The sequence below is a fragment of the Meles meles genome, chromosome 7 (assembly GCF_922984935.1).
Source record: "Meles meles chromosome 7, mMelMel3.1 paternal haplotype, whole genome shotgun sequence".
NCBI lineage: Eukaryota > Metazoa > Chordata > Mammalia > Carnivora > Mustelidae > Meles > Meles meles.
In genome coordinates, this window is record NC_060072.1 from 6,163,297 (window position 1) to 6,188,461 (window position 25,165).

The 25,165-nt window shown below is 54.0% G+C and overlaps 1 protein-coding gene across 1 annotated transcript; it reads left to right on the top strand.

Moving 5' to 3' along the window:
• The first annotated feature begins 15 nt into the window (after window positions 1–15).
• On the top strand, window positions 16–22,823 carry POLDIP3 (DNA polymerase delta interacting protein 3). The gene is made up of 9 exons (XM_046012062.1): window positions 16–172; window positions 9,362–9,752; window positions 10,445–10,531; window positions 11,689–11,784; window positions 13,955–14,134; window positions 14,631–14,708; window positions 17,004–17,133; window positions 19,584–19,650; window positions 20,571–22,823. The coding sequence occupies exons 1-9, from the start codon at window positions 114–116 to the stop codon at window positions 20,746–20,748; spliced, it is 1,266 nt and encodes a 421-aa protein (XP_045868018.1). The 5' UTR covers window positions 16–113; the 3' UTR covers window positions 20,749–22,823.
• The last annotated feature ends 2,342 nt before the right edge of the window (window positions 22,824–25,165 follow it).

Genomic DNA, 25,165 nt, shown 5'->3' on the forward strand with positions numbered 1-25,165 from the left:
CGAGAGTTCCTCGGCCGCACGCCGGAAGCAGCTAGTTGCTCCGTAGCGGCCGAAGGGGCGGGCTCGAGGGCCGAGGGAGTCTAAGCAGCTCGCGGGTAGCTCGGCGGTGCAAGATGGCGGACATCTCCCTGGACGAGCTCATCCGGAAGCGCGGGGCTGCGACGAAGGGGCGGTGAGTGGCCTTTTCTCCCTCCGGTGCTCAGGGCCAGTAGCCTAGCGGGGCTCGGGGCGGGGAGGGAGCGGCCCGGGAGCGACGCGGAGCGCCGTCTGCGCCCGCCCCCTGCCGCAGCCGCGCTCCTCATTGGCCCTGCCCGGCCGCCGCCGCGGGCCCGGCCGCTCGGCAGTCCACACTGGTTGGAAGCGCCGTCGCTCGGGGGAGAACGGCGAGGCCGCTGGCGGCGGCGGCGGCGGCGGCGGCGGCGAGACCCGGGCTCCCCATTCGTGGGAGCGGCCCGGGCGGGGGGAGGGGCTGCCCCCTGGGGGGAGGGGTCCGGAAGGTCTCCCCAGCGCAGCCCTCTCCCCTGCGAAGACTGGGGCGCTCGGGTCCCGCAGCTCCCGGATCTCCGCCGGCCTTACAGTTAGGACGAGTGAAGTTTAGCGGGGAAGTGACTTGCTCAGACTCTGTTACCGCCGAAACTGAGACCCGGACCTTAACTTCAGCTCCTGCGTGCGCTTCCCCGCCCCGCCGCCGCCTCTCAGCCCTCGCCTCCGTTGCGCGGCGTTTCGAGTTCTCCAAGCGCTTTCACGTAGCTCCTGTTCCATCTGCTCTTTTCGTAACCGTACCGGCCAGATACTGGTATTTCCCCCATTTTGCAGACGGAGAGCTTGAGGCCGGGAGAAGCAGAATGAGTGACTTGCCCGAGGCCACCAAGTGCTGAGAGTCGGGGCTGAGTGCCCTTTAGGAGCTGGCTGAGTTGGCCTCCGGCTGGGGTAGAACCAAACCAAACCAAAACAAAACCGCGGGGAGTGGAGGTTAGAGGTTATTGATGGTTGTAGCTCCCAGTGGTCGCAGAAGACTCTTCCGGATCTGCGTGCGGAGATGATTTGCGGTGATGTGCCCCAGATTTCCTCTGGACCTTTAAATATTATTTGTCATTTGCAGCCTTTATGAGCTCTGGTTCACGTGTGTGCAGAAGTGGGCAGGCGGCCAGTAGTTCTCCAGCGCAGGTTGCACTAGTTCAGGTGTCTTTGTAAGCGGGCTGTTGAGATGTTAGTGTTTTCTCAGACCTCATTCACTTAGCAGATGTTGACTAATACCTCCCCAGTGCGGGGGGGGGGGGGGGCGGCTAGAAAATTGATACTTCCTGTAGCTAACCGAAATGTATCCCCCCCCAGCCCCCAACCCCACATATCCACTGCACTTGCCCGCTGCTGCGACTTCTCCAGCCCCCACTTCACCTGGTTTCTGGTTCCTAGCAGGCACACGGGAAGCATTAATTTGCTCAGCCAGTCTCCGTGAGTAGTTCTTTCCTAGGTCTTCCCTCTGAGAACTGGTGTGCAGTTGGGGCTGCGTCTTCTGGCCACTTCCGAGTCTGTCTGGGTTTCATAGGTTTGCTGCTCGGTGGCTGAATGAACAGCTTCCCAGGACGTGCTCTTTCTGTAGTCACTCCCCTCCGTTCCTAACTGCTGGCGGTCTGTACTGTCTGTTGGGTCTGTAGTTTCTTGGCTCCCGTGTGTCCAGAGTCTGATGCTGGGCATTGGGTGGGGATCGTGGGCTGAATGGGGACTCTGCAACCAGGCAGGTGTGGTGCCCTGATGGCAGTTGTTGGGTTCTGTGCCTCCCTGGCAATATGCCTTCTGAGCTGGGCCATTTCCTCATTTGTAGTAGTGGTTCTTGGCAGGTAGTTGAGATGAAGTATGAGAATATAAAAATGTGTAGTTTATTTATTTACTTATTTATTTTTAATCTTTTTAAAAGATTTTATTTATTTGACAGAGCACAGGTAGGCAGAGGGGCAGGGAGAGGGAGAAGCAGGCTCCCCACTGAGCAGGGACCTCCCCTCCCCCACCTCTCAATGCGACCTCTCAATGCGGGGCTCCATCCCAGGACCCTGGGGTCATGACTGAGCCAAAGGCAGCTGCTTAACCAACTGAGCCACCCAGGCGCCCCAAAAATATATATTTTAAAGTTTGTACCAGGTAGTAAGTGTTAAGGAAATTATGGCAGTTATGTGGATCTTTAAAGGGGTAGAAGCTGAAGCCCCTCCCCTGATGGGGACCAGTAGGTACGCATTGGAGCCCTAGAGTGAAACTATGAAGTTTTGATTCCCTTCTCTCGCTTTCCACATGATTTTTTTTTTTTTTTAAGATTTATTTGAGAGACAGTGAGATTTATTTGAGAGACACACAAGAGCGGGGAGGGTCAGAGGGCGACAGGCAGACGCCATGCTAAACTGGGAGCCCAATGCGCAGGGCTTGATCCCAGGACCCTGAGATCATGACCTGAGCGAAAGGCAAATGCTTAACCCACTGAGCCTCCCAGGCGCTCCTCCACATGATCTTATCCAAGTTATTTAACTATTCCCTAGCTCTCTCATTTATAAAATGTAGATAATGTTTATTTTGGTAGGTGATTGTTAGGACTAAGTGAGTTAATACATCTGAAGAATTTCAGAAGTATCTGATGGTTCTAAGTGTCCAATAGTTGTTAGCTCTCATCATCATCATTGCAGGATTGTAAGTAAGTGACGTTCGAATTGTCTGTGAGAATATTGCCTCGCTGTTACCTGGAGACCGGATTGGAGGAATGTGCAGAGACTCTGCGTGCTAGTTTGGCCTGCGCGCTGTGTTTGGATTAAACCTGGTGGAAACTTCGTTTTTATTTTACTTGCACAGCCAGTGAAAACTAGATCCAGGGCATCCCTGTCAAGAACTGAAAGGCTGGGGCGCCTGGGTGGCTCAGTTGTGAAGCGTCTGCCTCCGGCTCAGGTCATGATCCAGAGTCCTTGGGATCAAGACCAGCATTGGGCTCCCTGCTCAGCAGGAAGCCTGCTTCTCCTCCCCCCACTCCCGCCTGCTTGCATTCCTTCTCTTGCTGTCTCTGTCTCTCTTTGTCAAATGAATAACTTTTTTTTTTAAGATTTTATTTATTTGACAGAGAGAAATCTCAAGTAGGCAGAGAGGCAGGAAGAGAGAGAGAGAAAGGAGGAAGCAGGCTCCCCACTGAGCAGAGGGCCCGATGCACGGCTCGATTCCAGGACTCTGGGATCATGACCTGAGCAGAGGCAGAGGCTTTAACCCACTGAGCCACCCAGGCACCCCATAAATAAATAATCTTAAAAAACAAAACAAAACAAACAACTGAAAGGTCTAAGCTGATTTCAGTGAACAGCTTTCCTTTCCTACAGTAAGCCTGTTCCATCTTACATGCTTCCTGGAAGAACTTTGCCTTTCCTGGGAGCTGTGGAATGGCATTACGTGGAGGTCCCAGGAAGAACGTTGTGCTTGGTCATTTAAGTAGAACCAGTGATGATCTCCAGAAACTTTATTCCTGTTCGGGAAAATAGCAGAAGAACCTGTGGCAGTGTGAATAACGTGTTTCCCCGCCGGTCACGGAATTGCTTGTTCTCTAGGCAGCCATTCTGTGTTCATCACACCTTGTAAGTCAAGAAAGGGTCGTTGTCATTATGATTACCTGGGGCGCCAGTTAATCGTCGAAAGATTTCTGTGATTAATGTGAAGATAGAGCAGCGGAGAGTTTTGAGTGATACATCACTCAGCAGCTGAGGTGCTGTCCTTCCCAGGGCACAGGACGGCTCTGGTGACTTAGTTGCTGCCCAAGATCCATGGATGAGTCTCCCCAGGACAGCACAGGGTACCAGCTGCGGTGAGGGCCTGTTGTTTTGTTTTGTTTTAAGATTTTTATTTGTTCATTTATTTGAGAGAGAGAGAGAGAGCATGAGAAGGGAGAAGGTCAGAGGGAGAAGCAGACTCTCCATGGAGCTGGGAGCCCGATGTGGGACTCGGTCCTGGGACTCCAGGATCGTGACCTGAGCGGAAGGCAGTTGCTTAACCAACTGAGCCACCGAGGCGCCCTGCGGGCCTGTTCTTGTCGGATTTTTTTCCTGAAGCTGCAAGTGTATTGTTGGTCAGGTTTGCAGAGTCGCCCAGTCTGGTTTGATCTGTTGAGCTCTCAGGAGATTGCTGTCTGTCCGTCCACCGGCACCTCCTAGTTAGAGAGGCTCATCTGAGGCGGCAGGCAGCCTTGATGGGAAGGTTGGACGTTGACTGTGGTGGGGTTGAGCACCTCTGGCCCCGCCGCCCTGCCTGGGGAGTCCTCGGAGAGTCCACGGAGCCGTGTGGAAGGGGGTTGGTCCGCTTTTCAGTTCAGGCCAGAGCTCTGGTCCTGGTACTCATTGCTTGTTTCCTTGTTGAAATAAGATAAAGGAAATGTCGACCTAAAATAAAAAGAAGGAAAATTAGTTGTTATGTAACTTGGAGGGGAAGAAATAGAAATAGGATTTAAAACAAAACACCTGCACCAGGTCTCTCTTGGAGGCTAAGGGGGTGGTGTCTTGTTTCTCTGTGTCTGTGAAGCACCTAATCCAGGATCAACTCTCCGTAATAGAATTAAACTGTTTTCTCCTTGTAAAGGTGACCTCAGCACACGGAACTAACCCAGAGACCCCATGGATTAAAATCCACTTTATAATAATAATCCGGGGTCCCCCCCTCAAGGCCCTGAATCCTCTGGAGTAGACACCTGTCAAGAGCCAGCTCTGGGTGGAGTCTGGAGGAGACTAGATTCTGGCTAGGTTCTGGTGGGGGCCCTGGCCCTCTCACCCACAGCGCTCTTCCCAGAACCCCAGGAACCCCTAGTGGGGCTCCTGGAAGCCTGGCGGGGATGCATTGTGTCCGTGTGGCCAGGTGGGGCAGTGCAGAGCCTCGCTCCAAACCTCCCCCACCCCTCTCCCCGACATTGACTGAGGCCCCGAGGCAGAATGTGCTTCGGGAACATCAGATAGCCTGTGCATTGGGGGGTGAGGCTGCAGGCAGAAGCTGGGGCCAGACCAGAGGCTCCGCTGAGGGGCTGGGCTTTGTTAGGGAGCCCTCAGCAGTTCTTGGAGCAGGAGGGGACACCACGAACCCTGTGTTTTGGAGACCCACTCCTAGCGGGAGTGTTTATTTGAAACATTCCTGATGACTAATGCCTGCCTTGTACCCAGCGCTGCTGCCTGCTGGGAAGAATAGGCGTCTTTTCATGCAAGAGGAGGAGCAGTGATGATTAAAAGCCCGAACACTGGAGCCCCTGAAGCTGTTCATGAAAGGAGCTGAAAGGGTTGGTGGAACCCGTGAACTGAATGGCTCAGATTGCCGGGAAGTAGCTTCCTCACGCTCCTGCGGCCCCAGCCACGTCCCCTCCCTTACCCCAGATGGCCCTCTTGTGCCGCTCAGATAGAGAAAAAAGACCAGCACAAGGCATCTGGGCCACGTTCTGGGTCCTGAATGGGCATGCTGGGCCATCCTGGGTGTGTGTGCGCTCCCCCTCTGGTCCCTAGAGCTTGTCCCGTGGCCCAGGAGTCCCAAGCTGTTCTTAGCCTGGGGACAGCACACTCCTTCTTTAACTCTTTTAAGTTCTGGTCGTCACTTTTGCCCCGTACAGCATTTATTGGTGCTCTAACTGGATGCGGGCAAGTCCGGTTGGACCTTTCGTCTGTCGAATGTGTGTAACAGCCTCATTCTCACAGCTGCGAGGATGCAAGGGGGATGGCGGGGCAGGGACAGGGGGCTGTAGCATCCCTACACGAAGCAGGTGCTCAGGACCGGAAAGCTCTTTGAGCCTTTTTTTCATCTGCCTGGTGCGGGGTTGCCCCGGGCGAGGAGATGCAGGGTGTCCTCCCCCCCACCCCAGGCTCCTCGTCCTGCAGGAGATGTGGCCTCGGAGACACATCCTTGGATTCCGCACAGTAAGAGCCTCCGAGGCAGTTGTGTCCCCGGTTCAACCGCCCAGGGAGGTCATGGACTGTGGAAGTGCCAAGGGAGAAGGTGGGGAACGCTCTTGAGGGCAGGGGGTGCAGGGCGGGGCGCCCACCAGGGCTGTGAGAGCCTGGAGACCACACGCTGTGGCCTGGAGCGGGGCATCGTTGGCGCGATCTGTGGCGCGCTCGGCTCTTCCCATATGCCCTCTCACAGCCGGCCGCGTCTGGTTGCGTGCCGTGTTCCCGCAGACTTCGTCCTTCCTCTCCTGGAGCAGGTGTGCTCCCGCCATGCTCTTTTTGGGGACTTCATTTCCCAGCCCAAGGCCTCTGGCTTCAGAGTGGGAAGTGAACAGTTTTATCTGGAGTACTTTCCGCTAACCCTGATTTTGTCGGGATCTGGACAGTAAATGTTGATTAAAATCCTTTTCCCCATTTTATGAGTAGGCCTTCGGTGGTAGCTCCTGGTGTGAACTGAGAGCCTGTTGCATTTCTTCGATGGGCATCATCAACGGTTGTAGGGAGCTGAAAGCATTTAAAAAAACCTGTGGGTTTAATTTTTTATTTTATTTTATTAGGAAGTTCGTGTGCCCTCCACAAATTCCAGCGGCCCCTCAAGTAGCTGTAGGTTTCAGCGACGCTACGAAGCGTAGCCCCACGATTGTCAAGGCCTTGCAGACCATCAAACCGCGGCTGGGCCGCTCCAGGGGCGGGTGGGCCGCTCCAGGGGCGGGTGGGTGCTGTCTGCACACGCACCGATTTCCCTCCCTCTTTGTGCTTAGTGAGCGCCCTAAACGCCCCATTCCTTTTGGCCTTTCTTTTTAACCCACTCCTTTGCAGGAGAAAACAGGACAGGGACCAGCAAGTAGGGTGGCCCCCAGCCCCACCTTAAACCTAATCTGACCAATTCTGTAAATGACCCTTTCCCTTTCTCTTCCATCCAGTTCTTGTGTTGACCCCGGAAAGTATTTAAATCCTAAAGTAATGTTCCATTTCTCAAAGAGAAATGGAACGTGCACCACTGCCTTAGGCGATCTGGCGTACTGGAGGCAGCAGGTGTTTCCACTGGTCAAAGGATAACAAGGTGAAGGTCCATATTGCCTTTCCGGTACTTTGGGTGTGCTCCTGTGGTTGGCACAGGAGCTGGAGGACAGTGTCCCTCCAGTCGGGGGGGACAGTGAGGTGCTCAGAGCATCCTCTGAGCTGCCCGGTGTGCAGGAGGCCCGGGGGGTGGGGTGGACAGATGTGGGAAACTGTATAGGAACTTGTTTGTTCAGTCGAGTTTTGCCTTCTGACACCAGGTCAGAGATTCTGAGCACTTCTGTCATCCACGATCACCTGTGGAGTCAAAATGCACATGCCCACGCCTCAGCCCAGACTTGAGATCCAGCTGCAGGTGGGGTGTGGACAACCGTGTTTTTAAGCCGTTCCACGGGAGTTTCTAATGCCCAGCCAGCGCTCAGCACCACTTACAAAGCACTGTGCCCGTTCTCCCCCCTTCCCAGTCCAGTGGGGAGGAGAAAACAAGCAGATGTAGTTATAGGCACAAAGGAGACTTGTCCTCGAAGGATCAGGGAGAGTTTCCCTAAGAGGAGGTGTTGCCTTGGGAGCAGGAGTGCCCCAGGCCCGCCCGCGCCCCCCCCCCCCCCCCCCCCCCCCGCTGTGCGAGCTGGGGTGGGCAGGTGGGCAGGTGGGGGGAGGGAGCAGCCTGCGGACCCCAGGAAAGGGCTCTAAGGGTTTACCTGGAATGGTCTTTGCTTTCCTCGCAAGCCACTAAAGGACCAGCAGAGGAGCCCCACAGCAAATGGGGCCTATTTAATGGAGGTTTTTTTTTTTTTAAGACTTTATTTATTTGACAGAGATCGCAAGTAGGCAGAGAGGCAAGCAGAGAGAGAGGAGGAAGCAGGCTCCCTGCCGAGCAGAGAGCACGATGTGGGTCTTGATCCCAGGACTCTGAGATCATGGCCTGAGTCGAAGGCAGAGGCTTTAACCCACTGAGCCACCCAGGCACCCCTTTTTAATGGAGTTTAGTTCATTTCCAGTCTTAACAGTTTCTGAATTTGACATTCTTGTTGGTACTGTGCTAAATACAAAGGTGGTTTTAGCCCTGATTCCTGGCACGCTGTTCCGACAACTTGTGGGAGTTTCCCGAGTTCCTGCATAGTGGGAGCATCTTTTGTTCTAATGAGGTTACGCCTGATGGGCCCCGGGGCTAGCCTCAGGATGGGGACTGGTTGCCAGAAAGACCTTGGCATCATTAGTTGGAACTTGGAGCCCTACCCCACCCTCCAACCACCAGGGAGGGGAGAGGGGCTGGAAATTGAGTCAGTCATCAATGGCCAGTGATTCAGTCAACCTTGCCTACATGAAAACCCCGCACCATGGAACTGGGGGGAGCTTCTGGGTTGGTGAGCACAGCTATGTGCTGGGAGGGTAGTGCACCCAGAAAGGATGTGGAAACTCAACATCCTCCCCCCTCCCCCTGTACCTTACGCCTCTCTTCCTTTTGACTGTGAATTGTAGCCTTTATAATAAATTGATACTATATTATAATAAATTGATAATAGTAAATAAACTGGGCTGTGTTCTGTGAGCCATTCTAGCAAATTCTGGAACTTGAGGGGGTGTGTGTCTCCTTGATTTTAGCTAGCCTGTCAAAAGTGTGGAAAGCCCAGGACTTGGAACTGGCGTCTGAAGTGCGGGGAGCCCCATGGGATACCCTGTGGGCTGTGCGCGGACTCTGGGGAGGTAGTGTCAGAATTGAATGGTAGGACACCCGGTTGGTGTCCAGAGAGTTCGAGAACAGTTGATGTGGGGGAAACACCTATACGTTTGGTGTTTGGAAACGATTGAGACAGTGACTGGTTTTCCTTTTCTACCAAGTCCTTGTGTCTTCAGTCTGTCCGTGGGCTGGCTTCTGCTCCCAACCCCAGGGCCGGGGGCGTCTGCTGGCCCCGGAGGCCTGGGCTGCGGGGGGAGGCCGGGAACCCTTCATTAATCATTTTTTCTCCAAGCTTGTTCGTCCCACCTCACAGGGCGCTGACTGAGAGCACGGCTGGGGAATAGCTTTGGAAACTGACGTTGCTCTTCAGGGGTATGGGGTTAGGATATTTGGGGGATGTGCTTTTTTTTTCTTTTTCTTTTTTCTTTCTTTTTTTTTTTGACTAGCATGATTTGTAGGTTATTGTCCCTAATGGTGTCTCAGAACACTTGGTCTGGAGAGCAAAACCGTCTTACCTAAGTGATAGAAACCACCAGGCCTTTCTTCCTAGTTTCCTTTGCAAGGCAAAGTCAAAGGCCATAAGCCAGGAAAGAAGTTTCAGTGCAGGTTTAACTGTTTCCTGAGACAGCGAGCAGATGCCTGGGTTCTCCAGGAGCTGCCCCTGCTCCCGGGATGACGACAGCCCTGCTTCCAGGTCCGCTTCATACCCCTCTGTTGCTTGCAGTCTGCGTGCCAGGCCGGGAGTCGGAGGTGTCCGATCGCGTGTGGGGGTCCAGCAGAGCCTCCTCAGCCCGCCGGCCCGCGCCGCCACCTTCCAGCAGAGGTTTGACGCCCGGCAGAAGATTGGCCTCTCGGACGCCAGGCTCAAGCTGGGAGTCAAGGATGCCCGGGAAAAGCTTCTGCAGAAAGACGCTCGGTTCCGGATCAAAGGGAAAGTGCAGGATGCCAGAGAGATGCTAAACTCGCGCAAGCAGCAGAGCACGGCGCCCCCAAAGCCCCGCCAGGTGGCTGATGCCCGCGAGAAGATCAGCTTGAAGCGCAGTTCCCCGGCCACCTTCCTGAGCCCACCCATCGGGACGGTGACCCCCGCCCTGAAGCTCACCAAAACCATCCAGGTGGGTGTGGCTCTGGCCATACGTTCCTGGGGAGCGGGGAACAACTGTGGGTCCAGGCAGGGGGCGGGGGCCGAGTACTGGGGCCGAATGACAGTTCTCCTAGGTGTTTGTATAGTAACAAACATGTATGAGGGAGGCAAGGATTTAATCTCGTTTTATGGGGAAGAAAAGGGGCTCCCGATGAAGTCACTGACGTTATACACTGAGCTGGTGATGCAGGCAAGGCGGGGGAAAGGACGAGCCGCTCGTGGGGCGTGTGCTGTGTGGCAGGCGCTTCACACACAGGACCGAATTTCTCTCTCGCCACGACTCTGGGACCGTTCCACAGTTTCATAAACGGCTCTCCCTCTCGGGATGCGGGTCTTTGTGCCCAGAGTTGACACAGCCGTCGGGGGGGGGGGGGGGGCACCACGGAAGGAGCCTAGTCAGACCCAGCCCCTCGCCCCGCGCGCTGGCTGCTTGCACAGCTGCGGACGGAATGGAAACAGTATTTAACGTCCACAGTGACTTCGGGGACACGAACAGCAGCAGCTGCGAACATTCACTGAGCCAGGTTCCTGGAGCAAGCGGCTCGCTGGAGGTTCCCCCAGGCCACAGCTGAGTGGCACCGCATTCCAAGTGCGGTGATTCCTTTCTCATGGAGATCTTGTGTGGCCCTCCGGGGATGAATCACGGTCTCTGTGTGTTTCTAGGTTCCCCAGCAGAAGGCCACGGCACCGCTCCACGCCCATCCTGCTGGAATGAGGATCAATGTTGTCAATAACCACCCGGCCAAACAGGTGGGAGAGCGAGAGCGTGTGTGCGTGGCCGTGAGCGTGTGCCCGTAGTGCGTGCGTGGGTGCTTTCTGAGGAGCTCCGCTGGGTGGGTTCGCTGTGGCCTGGCCCGAGGTTCCCAGTGTGAAGAGCTGGAGGGATTACATTTGGCTTTTGGCAGTTTGAGTTTTACTTACTCTTATTTTTATTTTTTTCAAAGATTTATTTATTAGAGAGAATGTGTGCAAGGGACAGGGAGGGGCAGCAGGAGAGGGAGGGAGAGAACCCAAGCAGAGTCCCTGCCAGGCACGGAGCTGGTGATCCTGAGATCACAACCTGAGCCGAAACCGCAGCACCCAGGAGTCCCTACAGTTCATGAGTGGTTGTTGCAGTTGTTTTTAAACTTCTTATAGTGGCGGGGGGGGCATATAAGGGGCAGAGAGGCAAATTGAAAGGCTTCTTTTTTTCGTTGTTAAAGTAGCACGTGCAAAAACATTAGTATGTATTTAATGTAGAACATTTGCAAAGTAGAGGAAGATGACGCAGGAAGAAAGACTCTGGTGCTCCGCTCTCCGCAGCCAACAGCTGTTGAAATTCTGCCCTGGCTCCTTCCTGTTTCTTTGGTTTTTTATTTGTAGGTGTCATTGCTCTCCTCTTACTGCCTAGCTGTAGTTGTGTGTTTGCTGTTGCATTATTACCCAGTTTTGTGTCCTGTTTTCACTTTACAACGCAAGCACGTCTGTGATTCACATTAACTCTGAACATTTTTAATAATTGCATCATCCATTGAGTTGGTATTCCGGTTTACTTAAGCCGTCTTTGTCTCATTCTCACCGCTAGAAATCGTTCTGTGAGCATCTTTGTGGCTAAAGCTCTTTCGGGTTTGGCTTTCTAGCTGTCGGCCAGACTGCCAAGGATGGACTTTCTAAACTAAGATAATAAACACTGTTCCGGGTGGTTCTAGGTGTTGCCTGCTGTGGAAACGTAATTCTCACGTACCTGGAGGTTGCAGCACTGTGCTGGGCCCATGTGGGCGGGGAGCGGGCCTGGGAGGATTGGACGCCCGGGCCAGTCTTCTGTGTCTGCTTCTCCCTGCAGCCGGCTCCACGTCCATTCCTGTTCGTGCTCCAAATGTCCTTTCAGGACCTGCAGGCCCCATTAGCTTTTCTTTCTTTCTTCTCAGAATTTATATGATTTGGAGGAAGACGATGACTCCGTAGCTCCCATTCCTAGTAAACAGATGAAATTTGCAGCCTCCGGCAGCTTGCTCCACCACGTGGTAAGGCATCTACGTTTTTCCTGCACTCTCCGGGTGTATGATCAGCGGACGGGAGTGGTGGTGGAGAGTGTAGCCTTTCAATTCAGAAGTGTTTCTTCCTGCGGGTCTTACGGTTTTCAGAACTGCTGATACGGTCCCTGGTTTAGAGATGCAGAGAGCAGGGTGTCCAGCGCTGTTTTGGAGGCCCCACGGCTGGTGGGGTGCAGAGCTGCCGCTTCCGCTTGCTGTGTCCCTGCAGGGGAAATGGGAGACCCTGAGGACGGCATCGTGTTTTCCTTTGTGGCAAGACGTTCTGCGTGTTCCTCTTCCCTCTGTGGTCAGCACCTCTGGCCACGTTTTTTTTTTGTTTGTTTGTTCTACAATTTTATTTGTTTGACAGAGCCACAGAGCATAAGTGGAGGGAATGGCAGAGGGAGAAGCAGGCTCTGCACCGAGCAGGGAGCCGACACGGGGCTCTATCCCAGGACGCTGGGGTCATGGCCTGAGCTGAAGGCAGATGCTTAACCATCTGGGCCACCCAGGCGTCCCTTAGCTGAATTCTTTTTTTTTTTTTTAGGATTTTATTTATTTATTTGACAGAGAGAGATCACAAGTAGGCAGAGAGACAGACAGGGGTGGGGGAAGCAGGCTCCCTGCTGAGCAGAGAGTCCCATGCAGGACTCAATCCCAGGACCCTGAGATCATGACCCGAGCTGAAGGCAGAGGCTTACCACGAGCCACCCCGGCGCCTGTTCAGCCGCATTCTTGACAGCAGGGTCCCGCATTGGTGTGTTATAGCAGGAATAAGCTGTACTTGGCCTGTGCACTCCACCAGGTGCAGCCTGCACGCGGGCCCGCTTGCTAGACTAGGCTGCTGGGCGGATCCCACGTAGAGAAGGAACGAGAGCAGTATCTGGGACCATTAGGGTGGCCAGCCGTGGGTATAGCCCATGTCAGGGATGGCAGCCTGGGGGCACCTGAGCCAAGCTTGGCCTTTGGCCTTCAGAGACCCGAAAACTCCATTTTTTTTTTTTTTTAAGATTTTATTTATTTATTTGACCGAGATCACAAGTAGACAGAGAGGCAGGCAGAGAGAGAGAGAGGGAAGCAGGCCCCTGCTGAGCAGAGAGCCCGATGCAGGACTCAATCCCAGGACCCTGAGATCATGACCTGAGCTGAAGGCAGCAGCTTAACCCACTGAGCCACCCAGGCGCCCCTGGAAGACTCCATTTTTTTTTTTAAAGATTTTATTTTTTTATTTATGACAGAGAGAGATCACAAGTAGGCAGAGAGGCAGGCAGAGAGAGTGAGAGGGAAGCAGGCTCCCTGCCGAGCAGAGAGCCCGATGCGGGACTCGATCCCAGGACCCTGAGATCATGACCTGAGCCGAAGGCAGCGGCTTAAACCACTGAGCCACCCAGGCGCCCCTGGAAGACTCCATTTTTGCCGCTGCATTGAGTGTGTGGACCGGTTTCGTGGTTGCCGCTGAAGTTCTTAGAGTGCTGTGTGAAGCTGAATCGTAGGGCTGGGCCTTTGCACTGGTTGAACTGCTAAGGTCCACTGCCCAGAGAGTGGTCAGTTTCCTAGTTTATGTTTTCAAGGGACCACATCCCCAGTTAGGGGGAGCAGGGGAGGGAGGAAACGGTATCTGCTGGTCTGCACGACTGACTGCCAGCGTGTCCCTCACGGTCTGGGAGCCGATCGGGCCGGGGCTGCGCATGGTGCCTCTGCGTATAGAAACAGGGACCGAGCAGTTGGGAGTCTGGACCTTCTGGAGAGTGGGTTCCTCTGCCAGGCCAGCCCAGAGCTGAGAGTCGGCCAGTTTTGATAGGAACATATCTGGGAGCAAACTTGACTCTAAGCTTTTGGCCTTCTCATTAGCTCCAAATTGCAGAATTTCATAAAATCTCCATGGTCTGGGTAGGCCTGTGGCTGCAGGTCAGGCCTGCTGGAAGTGTCTCACCAGGGGCTTCTTGCACTGGAGTGAGGCTTCTGTAAGCACGTGGGCAGACTGTTTCTCCCTTCCCACCCCTTCCCTGGGGGAAGTCACTGGCAACCTTTCTTGGCTCCAGATCTCTGATGGGGTTGGGGCGCTGGGAGCCCCTGAGGGTGTGAGGGCTGTCAGCTCCGGATTGCTTCCCTCTTGTCTTCTTCTCTAGCTTCTCAGATTCCTGTCTGCCCGTTTGTTTAGGCCGGACTGAGCAGTTCCAAGTTCTCCGTGTCCAAGGCCCTCCCTCTCACCAAAGTGGTCCAGAATGACGCGTACACAGCTCCGGCCCTCCCCTCCTCTGTTCGAACAAAAGCCTTGACCAGCATGTCCCGGACACTCGTGAACAAGGAGGAGCCCCCGAAGGAGCTGCCGCCCACCGAGGTGAGGGGAAGGCGAGGAGAGGGAGCGAGCGCGCCCATCAGGAGGCGGCCTGTGCTGGGGGGGCGCGTGGCGTGCGGACCGTCGAGCCCTCACAGCACCTCCTGAGGTGGGCGTCGCCACCTCCATTTTACAAAAGAGCAAAGCAAACCTCAGTGAGCCCTGCCCTCCGCGTGCTTGCGGGCAGCTGGGGGAAACGGAGCTGCAGACGGGGCAGCCTTGGTGCTAGAACGGAGGCCTGCCCGGAGGAGAGCTGCTGGGAGCACTGGGGAGAGAGCATCAGACTGTGCTGGGCTGGTCAGAAAGGCTCTGAGGAGAAAGGGTCACCTGAGCTGGGCGGGTCATGACACATGACTAGCGCATCCTGAGTGTCATGGTGGGGGCGTGACAGGCTCTCTGGGGGGCTCTCCTCTGGGTCTTCCTGGTCACTTGCCCGGTGGATGTGCCGCTGCTGAGCGCACAGCCGTTGTCTGATTCTGGTCACTGTCTTGTCTGGCAGCCTGTCCTCAGCCCCTTGGAAGGCACCAAGATGACCGTCAACAATCTGCACCCTCGAGTCACCGAGGAAGACATTGTGGTGAGTACCGCGTCCCCCGGGGCTCTAGCTCTCCAACTGCGTCTGTGTCCAGGGCCCCCGAGACCACCGCCAGTTCGCTAATTCGCCGAGACTCACGGGACTCCTCAGAGAATGCTGTCAGGGCTAAGGTTTATTCCGGGATACAGAGCAAGTTCCACAAAGGGGAAGGCTCGCAGTTCAGAGGCCAGGGGAATCCGGGTGCAAATTTCTGGATTGCTCCCAAGTGGAGTCACACAGAACACACTTTATTCCCCCAGCAACGAACTGTGATGCGCGAAACCAGGGAACTCAGTACAGACTCAGTGCCCAGGGTCTTTACCCGGAGCTAGTCGTGTAGGCTCGCTCTGCCCCTGCGCGCCAGCATTCTGGACTCCCAGCACGAAAGCAGGTGTTCAGCGTAAACCACATTGTTTGCTTAGATTAGACTCGGTGAGTCACTCTTATCAGTTAGGGTGGTGGGAACCCTCCCCAGTTCCAGATCCAGCCTTGGAAGCAGGTCTTTCAAAAGCGAGCAGTCGGGCTGGCCGTGGGAATTCTGCGCTTCACAGCGTCAGCACCAGGGCCGGCACAGGGTGCTGGATGGGGCCTGAATGGGATCCTCTAATCCTGTAGTTCACAGCCTTCTGGTTATTTTCCTGTGAGTCTTTGGAACTTGTGCCTTCTCTAGGGGTTTTCATGATGATTCCAGAGTAAAAGGTATGAGATAGATTGGGGTTATGTGGTGGTTGGCCCCCCTGGTTGGTTGCCCTGGTCTGTCCTGTCCTGTCCCGTCCCGCCCTTAGTCATGGGTAGAACCTAAACCTGGCAAGGAGAGGGCCTGATGCAGCCAGGACTTCTCTTCCTTCTTATTTTCATTTAGGCACCCCAAAAACCCACTATTAATTCCAAAATCCAGTTGCCCTTTGAACTCTGAATTGTCAGATCCCAGGAGGAAGCACCTGGACTCCGGGCTGTCTGCGGCGGAGTTTCAAGGGCTGTAACAGCCTGTAATGGCCACCACGTTTGACGGGTTTTGAACATGAAACACGAGTGCCGTGCGATAGCTTTGAGAAGTAAGCGGGCTCACCAGCGAATGAAAAGTTAATAGAGAGTTGAAACAGATCTTCTTCCTGGTTATAAAAGTAGTGATAGCTGCTGTTCGTTGAGCATATATTACGTGGCAGGTACTTTGTGGGCAGGATCTGTGAAAATACGGAGTAGTGGGACCTGCCGGCCTGCGGTGGTCGCCACCCCCGCGTGAATGGCAGCAACAGCCGCGCTCTCTTCTTTGCTCACGCGGGTGATGTTTGGAGAACAACTTAGTATTCGGTTTCCCTCTCTTAGTTTTGGTATTTAACATTTTCCACTATATCGTGAAAAATCATTCCAGTGACCCCTTCAGAAAGCTTTTCTGTCCTCATGACAGCATTGAGAAGGGAGTCGCAGATGAAGCGGTGGCCTGGGTGCCGGCTGGCCTCAGCGGTCTGTCTCCACGTTGTTTTCCATCTCTGCCCCCCCCCCACACACCCCCTGTGAGAGGAGGCGGGGCGTCAGGGGACAGGACCGCGGTAGTGACACACACTTACAGAGCACTGCCTTAAAGGTGTCTGCATTTGAGCTTTCAGCAGCCCTCGGTAGAGGGCGAGCCCATTCCTTTTCTTTTTTTCAGAAGACTCATTGTCGGGCCGCCTGGGTGGCTCAGTGGGTTAAAGCCTCTGCCTTCGGCTCAGGTCATGATCCCAGGGTCCTGGGATCGAGCCCCACATCGGGCTCTCTGCTCAGTGGAGAGCCTGTTTCCCCCTCTCTCTCTGCCTGCCTCTCTGCCTACTTGTGATCTCTGTCAAATAAACAAATAAAATATTAAAAAAAAAAAAGAAGACTCATTGTCAGAGAAGTTAGATAACTTGCAGGTTCCATAGTGACCTGTTTACCACGGCCTCTGATAAGCCTACACATTCCTTTTCATGACGGGGCCCTCAGAGAAATTCTGTAACTCCTGTCCCTGTTGAGAATGTAGGTGCCACAGCAGGAAGAAATCGGGGTGCCTTCCTGAAGGACGCAGGGACCCTAGGGCTGATAAGCCTGGACCTGTTTCTGGCTGCCAGCTTGGCTCGTCCTCTCCTCTGGTCCCATGTCGGGAGGCCTGCAGCTGTCCCAGGGACACCACTTGAGAGGGTGCCTCCCGAAATCCTGGGCACTGGGCGGATTCAGGTGGAGTGCGGCCGCCAGTCTCCCCCAGAGCGCTGGAGTGTGTGACTGGCAGGCAGGAGGACGGCCCCGGATTCTCTGCAACCCTAACCCTCCTGTTGTTTGCAGGAGCTTTTCTGTGTATGTGGAGCCCTCAAAAGGGCTCGCCTGGTCCATCCTGGGGTAGCGGAGGTGGTCTTTGTGAAGAAGGATGATGCCATTACTGCATACAAGAAGTATAACAACAGGTGTTTGGACGGTAAGTCGGGGAGGAAGCAGCCCCTCACCTTCCTGCCGCGCACTGCTCCCTCTCGGGCAGCAGGCCTTCGGAGCGAGCCTTCCTCTGGGATGGCTGGGAGGACTCCGGGCACGCTCCGCCCTCTGGACAGAAGGTTTCCTGGGCACCAAGAACAGACAGGGCCCTGGGTTTTCACGCAACCCTAGGACTTCAGTCTAGTGAGCGTAGAAACACCATTTCTCCATGGATGGTTCTTTTACGAGGTCTTGCTGGGGAAGCCAAAAGTCCTAGCCTCCTCTTGCAGATGTTGGTCTGATGACTGCTAGTCAACGGTTAACTCCTGGGTGGGCGCTGCTCCTAGGGGCAAGCTGCCGGTTTTCCTGAGCCCACAGTCCCGTTGTTTATCTCAGGACGGCCTGTGGAGGGAAACTGCCTGCCATGGCCCTGTTGTCCGCTGACTAGTTCTTTCTGTGTTTACCAAGTACCCTTGTGGACCAGGGACAGGTGCTAGAGAGGCAGACGCTGGTGGGGCACGGCGGTTGTATTTCCCTGTTGGTGAATGACGTTGGGTGTCTCTGCTTGTGCGCAGTCGCCATTTGTATCTCTTGGAGAAATGTCTTTTCGGACTCTTTGAGTTTAGATGAATTCTTTAAAAAAAAAAAAAAAAAGGGCGCCTGGGTGGCTCAGTTGGTTGAGCAACTGCCTTCGGCTCAGGTCATGATCCCGGACTTCCAGGATCGAGTCCCGCATCGGGCTCCCAGCTCCTTAGGGAGTCTGCTTCTCCCTCTGACCTTCTCCTCTCTCATGCTCTCTCTCACTCATTCTCTCTCAAATAAATAAATAAAACCTTAAAAAAAAAATCCTTTCTATATGACTACTTCTACCAGATAACTGATTTGCCAGTATTTTCTCCCATCCCGTAGGTTATCTCTCCCTCTTCTCCTTGCTCTGTGCATTTACTGCTGTGTGCTGTCGTCTAAGCAGTGCCTTAGCTGCGTCCCATAAATTTCTGTGTACTGTGTCTCATTTTCATTCATCTCCAAGTATGGTCTGAATTCCCTGGTGATTCTTCTTTGACCCATTCGTTACTTAGAATTGTTTTAATTTCCATGTATTTGTGACTTTGCTGGATTTCTTTCTGTCCCATGAGTGTTGAAGGAGAATCTGCATGTATTTTGCTGCTGGTAGATGTCTGGTAGGTCTAGTCAGTTTGTCATGTTACTGGAATCTTCTCTCTCCTTGTTGGTCTTCTTCCTGGTTCTGGCCATTCCTGAAAGTGAAGGGTCACCAGCTGTGACCGTCTCCTTCTTCCAGTTCTGTCTTGCTTTGTGTACCTGAGGGTCTGATGTTAGCGTGTACATGTTTGTGTATGTTAGTTGTAGATACGTTTATCGTCGCTTTCGTTCCTGGTGCATTGACCCTTTGATCATTTCAAAATGACCTTTTTTGTCTCGGGGCACCGGGGTAGCTCAGTCAGTTAAGCCTCCAACTTTCGGTTTTGGCTCCGGTCATGATCTCAGGTCCTGGGATCAAGCTCGTTCATCTCCAGGCTGTGTGTGGAGTCTGCTTATGATTCTTACTCCCTCTCCCTCCTGCCCCTTTCTACTCACTTGTGTGAATCTTCCTAATGTGACCATTTAGGTCCTTTAAAGACTTTTTCACCATATATATGTATGTGTGTGTGTATATATATTAAGATTTTATGTACTTGAAAGAGAGAGAGAGTATGAGAGACAGAGCACGAGGCAGGGGAGGGTCAGAGGGAGACGCAGGCCCCCCACTGAGCAGGGAGCCTGATGAGGGGCTCGATCCCAGGACTCTGGCATCATGACCTGAGCCAGAAGCAGACACTTAACTGATTGAGCCACCCAGACGCCCCATTTTTCACTATACTTTTTAGTTGCTTCCTTAACGGTTGCTCAAGAGTTCACAGTATATGCTGTAGCTTACCAGAATCTATTTCAGATAAATACTAAATTAATTCCAGTGAGGGGTTAGAAACATTACCCTGTATGGCTCTGCTCCCTCTCCCCGCTTTGTGGCGCTGGGATGGCTGCGCTTCTCCCGTAGCGTGTAGAGTAGCCGCGCCGGCGGAGCCTGGAGCGGTCAGTCCTTACAGACCAAGTGGAAGCCTGCGTGTTCACTTTCCAGTTCTTTTTTCACTTCGTTTCATTGCATAAACCTTTTCCTTCACTATCTCACGAACGAGCTTAGACAGTCACACTGCGTTCAGGCTGTCCCGTCCCGCAGCTCTCCTCTGCTGCTCGAGGGGAGGAGGGAGGTCTCTTTCCACTTTGTTGTTTGGTGCCGTCCTTGCTGCGGTTTCGTGGACCTCACACCCGGGGTTCCCCGTCGCCCGTCGTGGAGCCAGAGCTTCCAGCCGCGGGGCCCCGGTGAGGGAGGTGGAGCCCTTGTCCTTTTGTCCAGAGCCGAAGTCTCACCGCAGAGCCGTTTCTTTTCTGGTTTTTCAGGGCAGCCCATGAAGTGCAACCTTCACATGAACGGGAACGTCATCACCTCAGACCAGCCCATCCTGCTGTAAGTCCCACAGGCCGCGGTGCTGGGCGCGGGTGGAGCTTTTCTCCTGGTTTACTCAGTGCGAGTCTCTTCCTGCTGCGGAGTCACTTTTCCTCTCGTCCGCGTCCTCCGCGCTGATGGCAGCTGGGCCATCGGGGTGCTGGATGTAAGAGTGACCGTACCGTAGGGTTGCTGCAGGGGCCTGCCTCTCGGGGGCTGGTGTTCTCAGCTTTTAGAAAGGCCTGAGAAGAGAGGGGAGAGCAGGCCAGTTGCGTCTTTGTTCCACTGTGAGTTCCATCCAAGTGAATGGAAAATGCCGCCTCCTCGCCCCGGACGCGGATGGAGACAGTACCCACTGGTGCCCTTGTTTTATGCTTTTTCTGGAGCGTGCCGTGCGTGAAATGTAGATTGGCAGGACCTCCTTTTATAGACGAGAAGACAAAACCTCAGGAAGATACCAGACTTGCCAAGGTTGGTGATGCAGACAGACTTAGAAATTTAGAAAGACCAGAATTTGAACCTCAGATACTGAATTGTGTGACTTGGACAAGTGTTTTAAGCTGCACTCCAGGAACAAGTTGTATTCTGGAAAATGTGGGTTTTATGACCTAATCAGTTTGGGAACCGTTAGGCTAATAAGAGTGAAGCCGATTTCTTGACTTCCAGACTTCTTCAAATACGTAATAAGCTGGTGTGGGTGTCACCGTCTCTGGAGGGCGTGCAGCATTTCCTGAGGTTAAAACCCCAGATCACGAGGGGCTGCATTTCAGTTTTGTCATCTGTAAACTAAAAAATGATAGATTTGCTATAAAATGTCATGAGATCGGGGGTACAGAAAGCATTGTGTTCAGCACCTAGCTTTCCTAACAGGCTTAGTAAATGGTGGGTCCCCTCCCCGGCTGAGGGAAAACTGACAAGGACTTTGACTCTGCTCTCCGCAGACGGCTGAGCGATAGCCCCTCGGTGAAGAAGGAGAGCGAGCTGCCTCGCAGGGTGAATTCTACCACCTCCTCTAACCCTCCAGCCGAAGTGGACCCCGACACCATCCTCAAAGCGCTCTTCAAGTCTTCGGGGGCCTCTGTGACGACACAGCCCACAGAATTCAAAATCAAACTTTGAGCGGGGGCGTGGGGGCGGGGGGGGGGCCAGAAGCAGGGGCAGAGGAGGGCGGCTGTTCCCTAAAGCAAAGCCTGTGACCAATGGGCCGTCGGACTGGAGGCCCCTGAGCGTGGGAAGGGTCGCGGGGGTAGAGCGCTTCCTCACGGGACGGGACCCACCTCTCTGTGTTGTTTCTCCCCTGCGCCCTCCTGTACGTTAACGTTTGCCGTAGTCCGTTTCCTCTCCCGCCGCCGCCTCTCCGAGGTGGGCGCGTGTTGCCCGGTGTCTCTCTCCCTCGTCTCAGCCCCGCACTGACTTATCTGAAAATGGTACCCTGAGTTGTCTGGAAGGCTTCCTGGTGGCCCCGTGCAGTGCGGGGCCGGGGCCTCTCTGAAGGACACATTTTTCTCCAGGAGGTGACAAGTTGCCTCCCCTGCCTCTTTTTTAAGCGTTCAAAGTGGAGAGCGGGAACCCCTGCCCCCCACAGGGCAGCCGGGTCCGCTTGAGAGCTGTGAGCTGTGCCACTCGCCTGCCTGGTCGTTGTGTGTGGCCTGGGCGGGGATCAGGCCATAGCCCTCTTGTTCTGTCACCCCAATTGGTCTGGAGAGGGCCGTGTGTCAGGGGCGGGTGAGCCTGCCGCCCCGCCGGGGAGAGCGTGCCCGGCCCTTGCTGTGCTGTCTCTGCTGCCTCCCGTGGCTCAGGGTCCCCCTCCTTGCCTCCTGCCTTGTGCCTCGCCCCCGCTCTCCTGGGGTCTCATGGCCAGGGGGAGAGGGCATCGTCGGCCCTCCCAGTTCTCAGCTGACACGGCTCTTGTCACACCAGGTTTGGATACAAATGTCCGCTCTCTGCTAGTTGGTTTTTCCTTTTTTTTTTTTTTTTAAGATCTGCCTCTTGTTCTTTGACACTGAGGGTCTGAGGGATTGTTTGAATGGGAGATGTTGGCTTGTTCCTGGCCTCGCCTCTGGCCTCAGATCCCCACAGGACGGTAGGGATGCTGAGAGAGGCACACATCCGGCTGCCACCTGCGGCACCGTTCCCAGTGTTGTGACCGACCCATCCTTCCATGACCAGAGGCGTCCTTCCCTGCCTTGGCTGTGAAGGGCATGGGGAATGCTGGGTGGTCGGGAGGGTGTAGGGAAACCAGAGCAGCCCTTCCAGGTGTGGGGAGGGGGGCAGGCCTTGAACCCTAGGACAGCGGGGCTCCACGGGCCGCCTCCATCTCCTGCTGCTTTGTGGGGACTGCAGAGGCAATGGGCGGCAGAGCCGGAGCGAGTTGGGCAGCAGCTGCAGAATCAGTAGCGAGCAAGCGCCGTGAAAGGCACGCGCCTAGGAAGCAGAGGGGACCTGAGACACTAAAAGCTCTCCGTGGCCTGCTTGGGAACAGCCCAGTGAAGAAAAATCTGGAAACTCCTGTTTCCAGAGTTCTGTCTGTAAGCGGGAAGGAGGACCCAGGCTTTGAACGGCACTTGGTCCTCCCGCTCTAAGGCTGCTCAGGCCTTGGAAGTCCATGGAAAGTACCTGATGGTGCCGCACCCTCTGGTCCAGAGAGAATGCTGCTTTTCTTCCCGTGTTCCCTTCGCCCCTTTTGAACGGGTGCAGACTCCGTTCTCAGCAGCTGGGAGACATTCCTCCTCCACTTTCCCCTTCCTGATCATGAGAGCGCCTGCGAGGCAGTGGGACCAGGTTTCTCAGGTCCTGGGGACAGTTGGATCACTGCTTGGACTCGGCTTCAAGTAGGGATGGTAAATATCCTGCCTGCGTGGCATTACCCCCTCCCCTTCCCCCCCACGCCCCAGTCCCGTGCCAGGCTGCCCTGGCTGTCAGAGTTCATGGCGTCCAGCTGCAGCGTCGTGGCCATCTGGACCCTGTCCTGGGTAGCTGTGTGGTACACGGCCGGGTGGAGCTCACTTGCCTCCCCTGCTCTACAGGGTGTCGTCATGGGAAATGGACGAGAAGGTGGTGGGCCGGTCCTCGTGTCCCTCTCCACCTGCCACCCCTCCACATTCCTTGTGTGTATCTTGTTCAAAAGGAGAGGAAGAGACATTAAGGGATGGAGGAGACTATATGTTACTTACCCATTTCTGAATAAATATTTGTTATTCCTACCTTTGAGCTCTTCTTTCTTTAAGGATTCTAAGTGGCCTTGTGGGACTTGGCACTAGAAAATGGGAGTTTGCCTCTGCTTTCCTACTCACCAGCTACAATCCTGGGGCAGTTCTCCCAGGACTTGCTGAACCCGTCTCCATCATGGAGGGTGAGAGTATTAGCGACCATAAAGCATGGTCAGCTCTGACACAGAATTAGGTCTGTTCATAGGGAACAGGAGAGCCTGACTTTTGCCTTGGTTTGAAGACCTCAAATGCATGGGTGAAATTTCTCTTAAATCAATTACGCATTAGAAAAAAATTAATTTGTTGATGGGTTTTGTGTGTGTGGTAAAACACACATGAAATTTACCATTTTTGTACATTACAGTGGCATTACATACAGTCCTGTTGTGCAGGCCACCCCCAGCCATCCGTAGAACCCTTCATCTTGTAGAACTGAAACACTATTTCCGTTCTTCAGTAACTGCCCATTTTCCCCTCCTCCAGACCCTGGCAACCATCATTATGTGTTCTAAGATTTTGATTACTCATATAAGCAGATTTGTACAGGATCTGTCTTTCTTTGGCTTACTTCATTCAGCATCATGTCCTCAAGCTTCTTCCATGTAGCATATATGAGAATTTTTATTTTATTTTTATTTATTTATTTGATGGGGAGAGCACAAGCAGGAAGAGTGGCAGGCAGAGGGAGAGGGAGAAGCAGATTCCCTGCCGAGCAAGGAGCCCGATGCAGGACTCGATCCTGGGACCCTGGGATCATGACCTGAGCCAAAGTCTTCGCGACTAAGCCACCCAGGCATCCCAAGAGAATTTTTGAAGTTGAACACTATGTTGTATGTCTCTGTATACCACATTTTGGTCATTTGTCTGTGGACAGTGGGATCGTTCCCATGTTTGTGAATAATGCTGATGTGAACACAGGTGTACAGATCTCTCTCTAAGACCCTGCTTTCCGGGGCGCCTGGGGGGCTCAGTGGGTTAAAGCCTCTGCCTTCGGCTCAGGTCATGGTCCCAGGGTCCTGGGATCAAGCCCCACATCGGGCTCTGCTCAGCGAGGAGCCAGCTTCCTCCTCTCTCTCTCTCTGCCTGCCTCTCCCCCTACTTGAGATCTCTGTCAAATAAATAAAATCTTTTAAAAAAAATAATAAATAGGGGCACCTGGGTGGCTCAGTTGGTTAGGCAGCTGCCTTCGGCTCAGGTCATGATCCCAGTGTCCTGGGATCGAGTCCCACATCGGGCTCCTTGCTCGGCGGGGAGCCTGCTTCTCCCTCTGCCTCTGCCTGCCTCTCTGCTTGTGCTCACTCTCGCTCCTCTCTCTCTGACAAATATAATATTTAAAAAATAATAAATAAAGACCCTGCTTTCAGGGGCACAGAGGTGGCTCTGTCAGTTAAGCGTCCAACTCTTGATTTCAGCTGAGGTTGTGCTCTTGGAGTTGTGAGATCAAGCCTGACGTCAAGTTCCACGCGGCATGGAGCCTGTTTAAGATCCTCACCCCCTCCCCCACCTCTACCTCTACCTCTCTCCCTGAAAAAGAAGGACGTTGCTTTCAATTTTGGGGGATCCATACCCAGAAGTGGAACTGCTAAAACTTACAGTAATTTGATTAGTAATTTGAGGAGTTGCGATCCAGTCTGCACAGCGGCTGTATCATTTTATATCTCCATGTTGGTTTATTGTGGTGTAAGTGGAACAGCCCCTCTTCTGGGAAGGAAGAATGGAAGTACTTCATCCCTGTCCTTCCCACTAAATTGAACACTGGAGATTTTATAGAAAACAAACATAACCCTGAAAGGTGGAGAGAAAGACTAACTGAGGACCTTGGGACTCTGGGACCCCAGGAATTACTGGCACTGAGTTTTTTCCTTCACATCTGAAAACAGTTCTGAAAAAGCAGACAACCCCCCCCCCCAAAAAAGGGTCAGAAAAGGAAGAGCTTCACAAGACTACAGCCTCACCCCGGAAGAAACCACCCTGACGCTACCAACATAAGCCCAAGTTGGGAGCTTAGGCTTCCAGCCTCGCTAGGCGCCTCAGAATTCCTGTTGTGGTGGTATAGAGAAGGCCACAGGGAGCTGGAACTTGAAATTGGTGTCAGTGGAGGCCATATGAGGAGAAATGAGACCCCTTGACCCCTCCCAACCAGGGTGTTCTAAGTAGAAGTGGAACGGGATGATGGAACTGACCCCCGCAAGGCAGTAACTAGGAGGCCCTCCCACCCTGGGTATCAGACATCAATCGAGGAACCTGAGCTCCAGCCACACCTGGCAGTAAATAAGTGGTGTCTTTCCATCCGCATCAGAGGCGGGGTGCGTGATGTAACAGAAAAT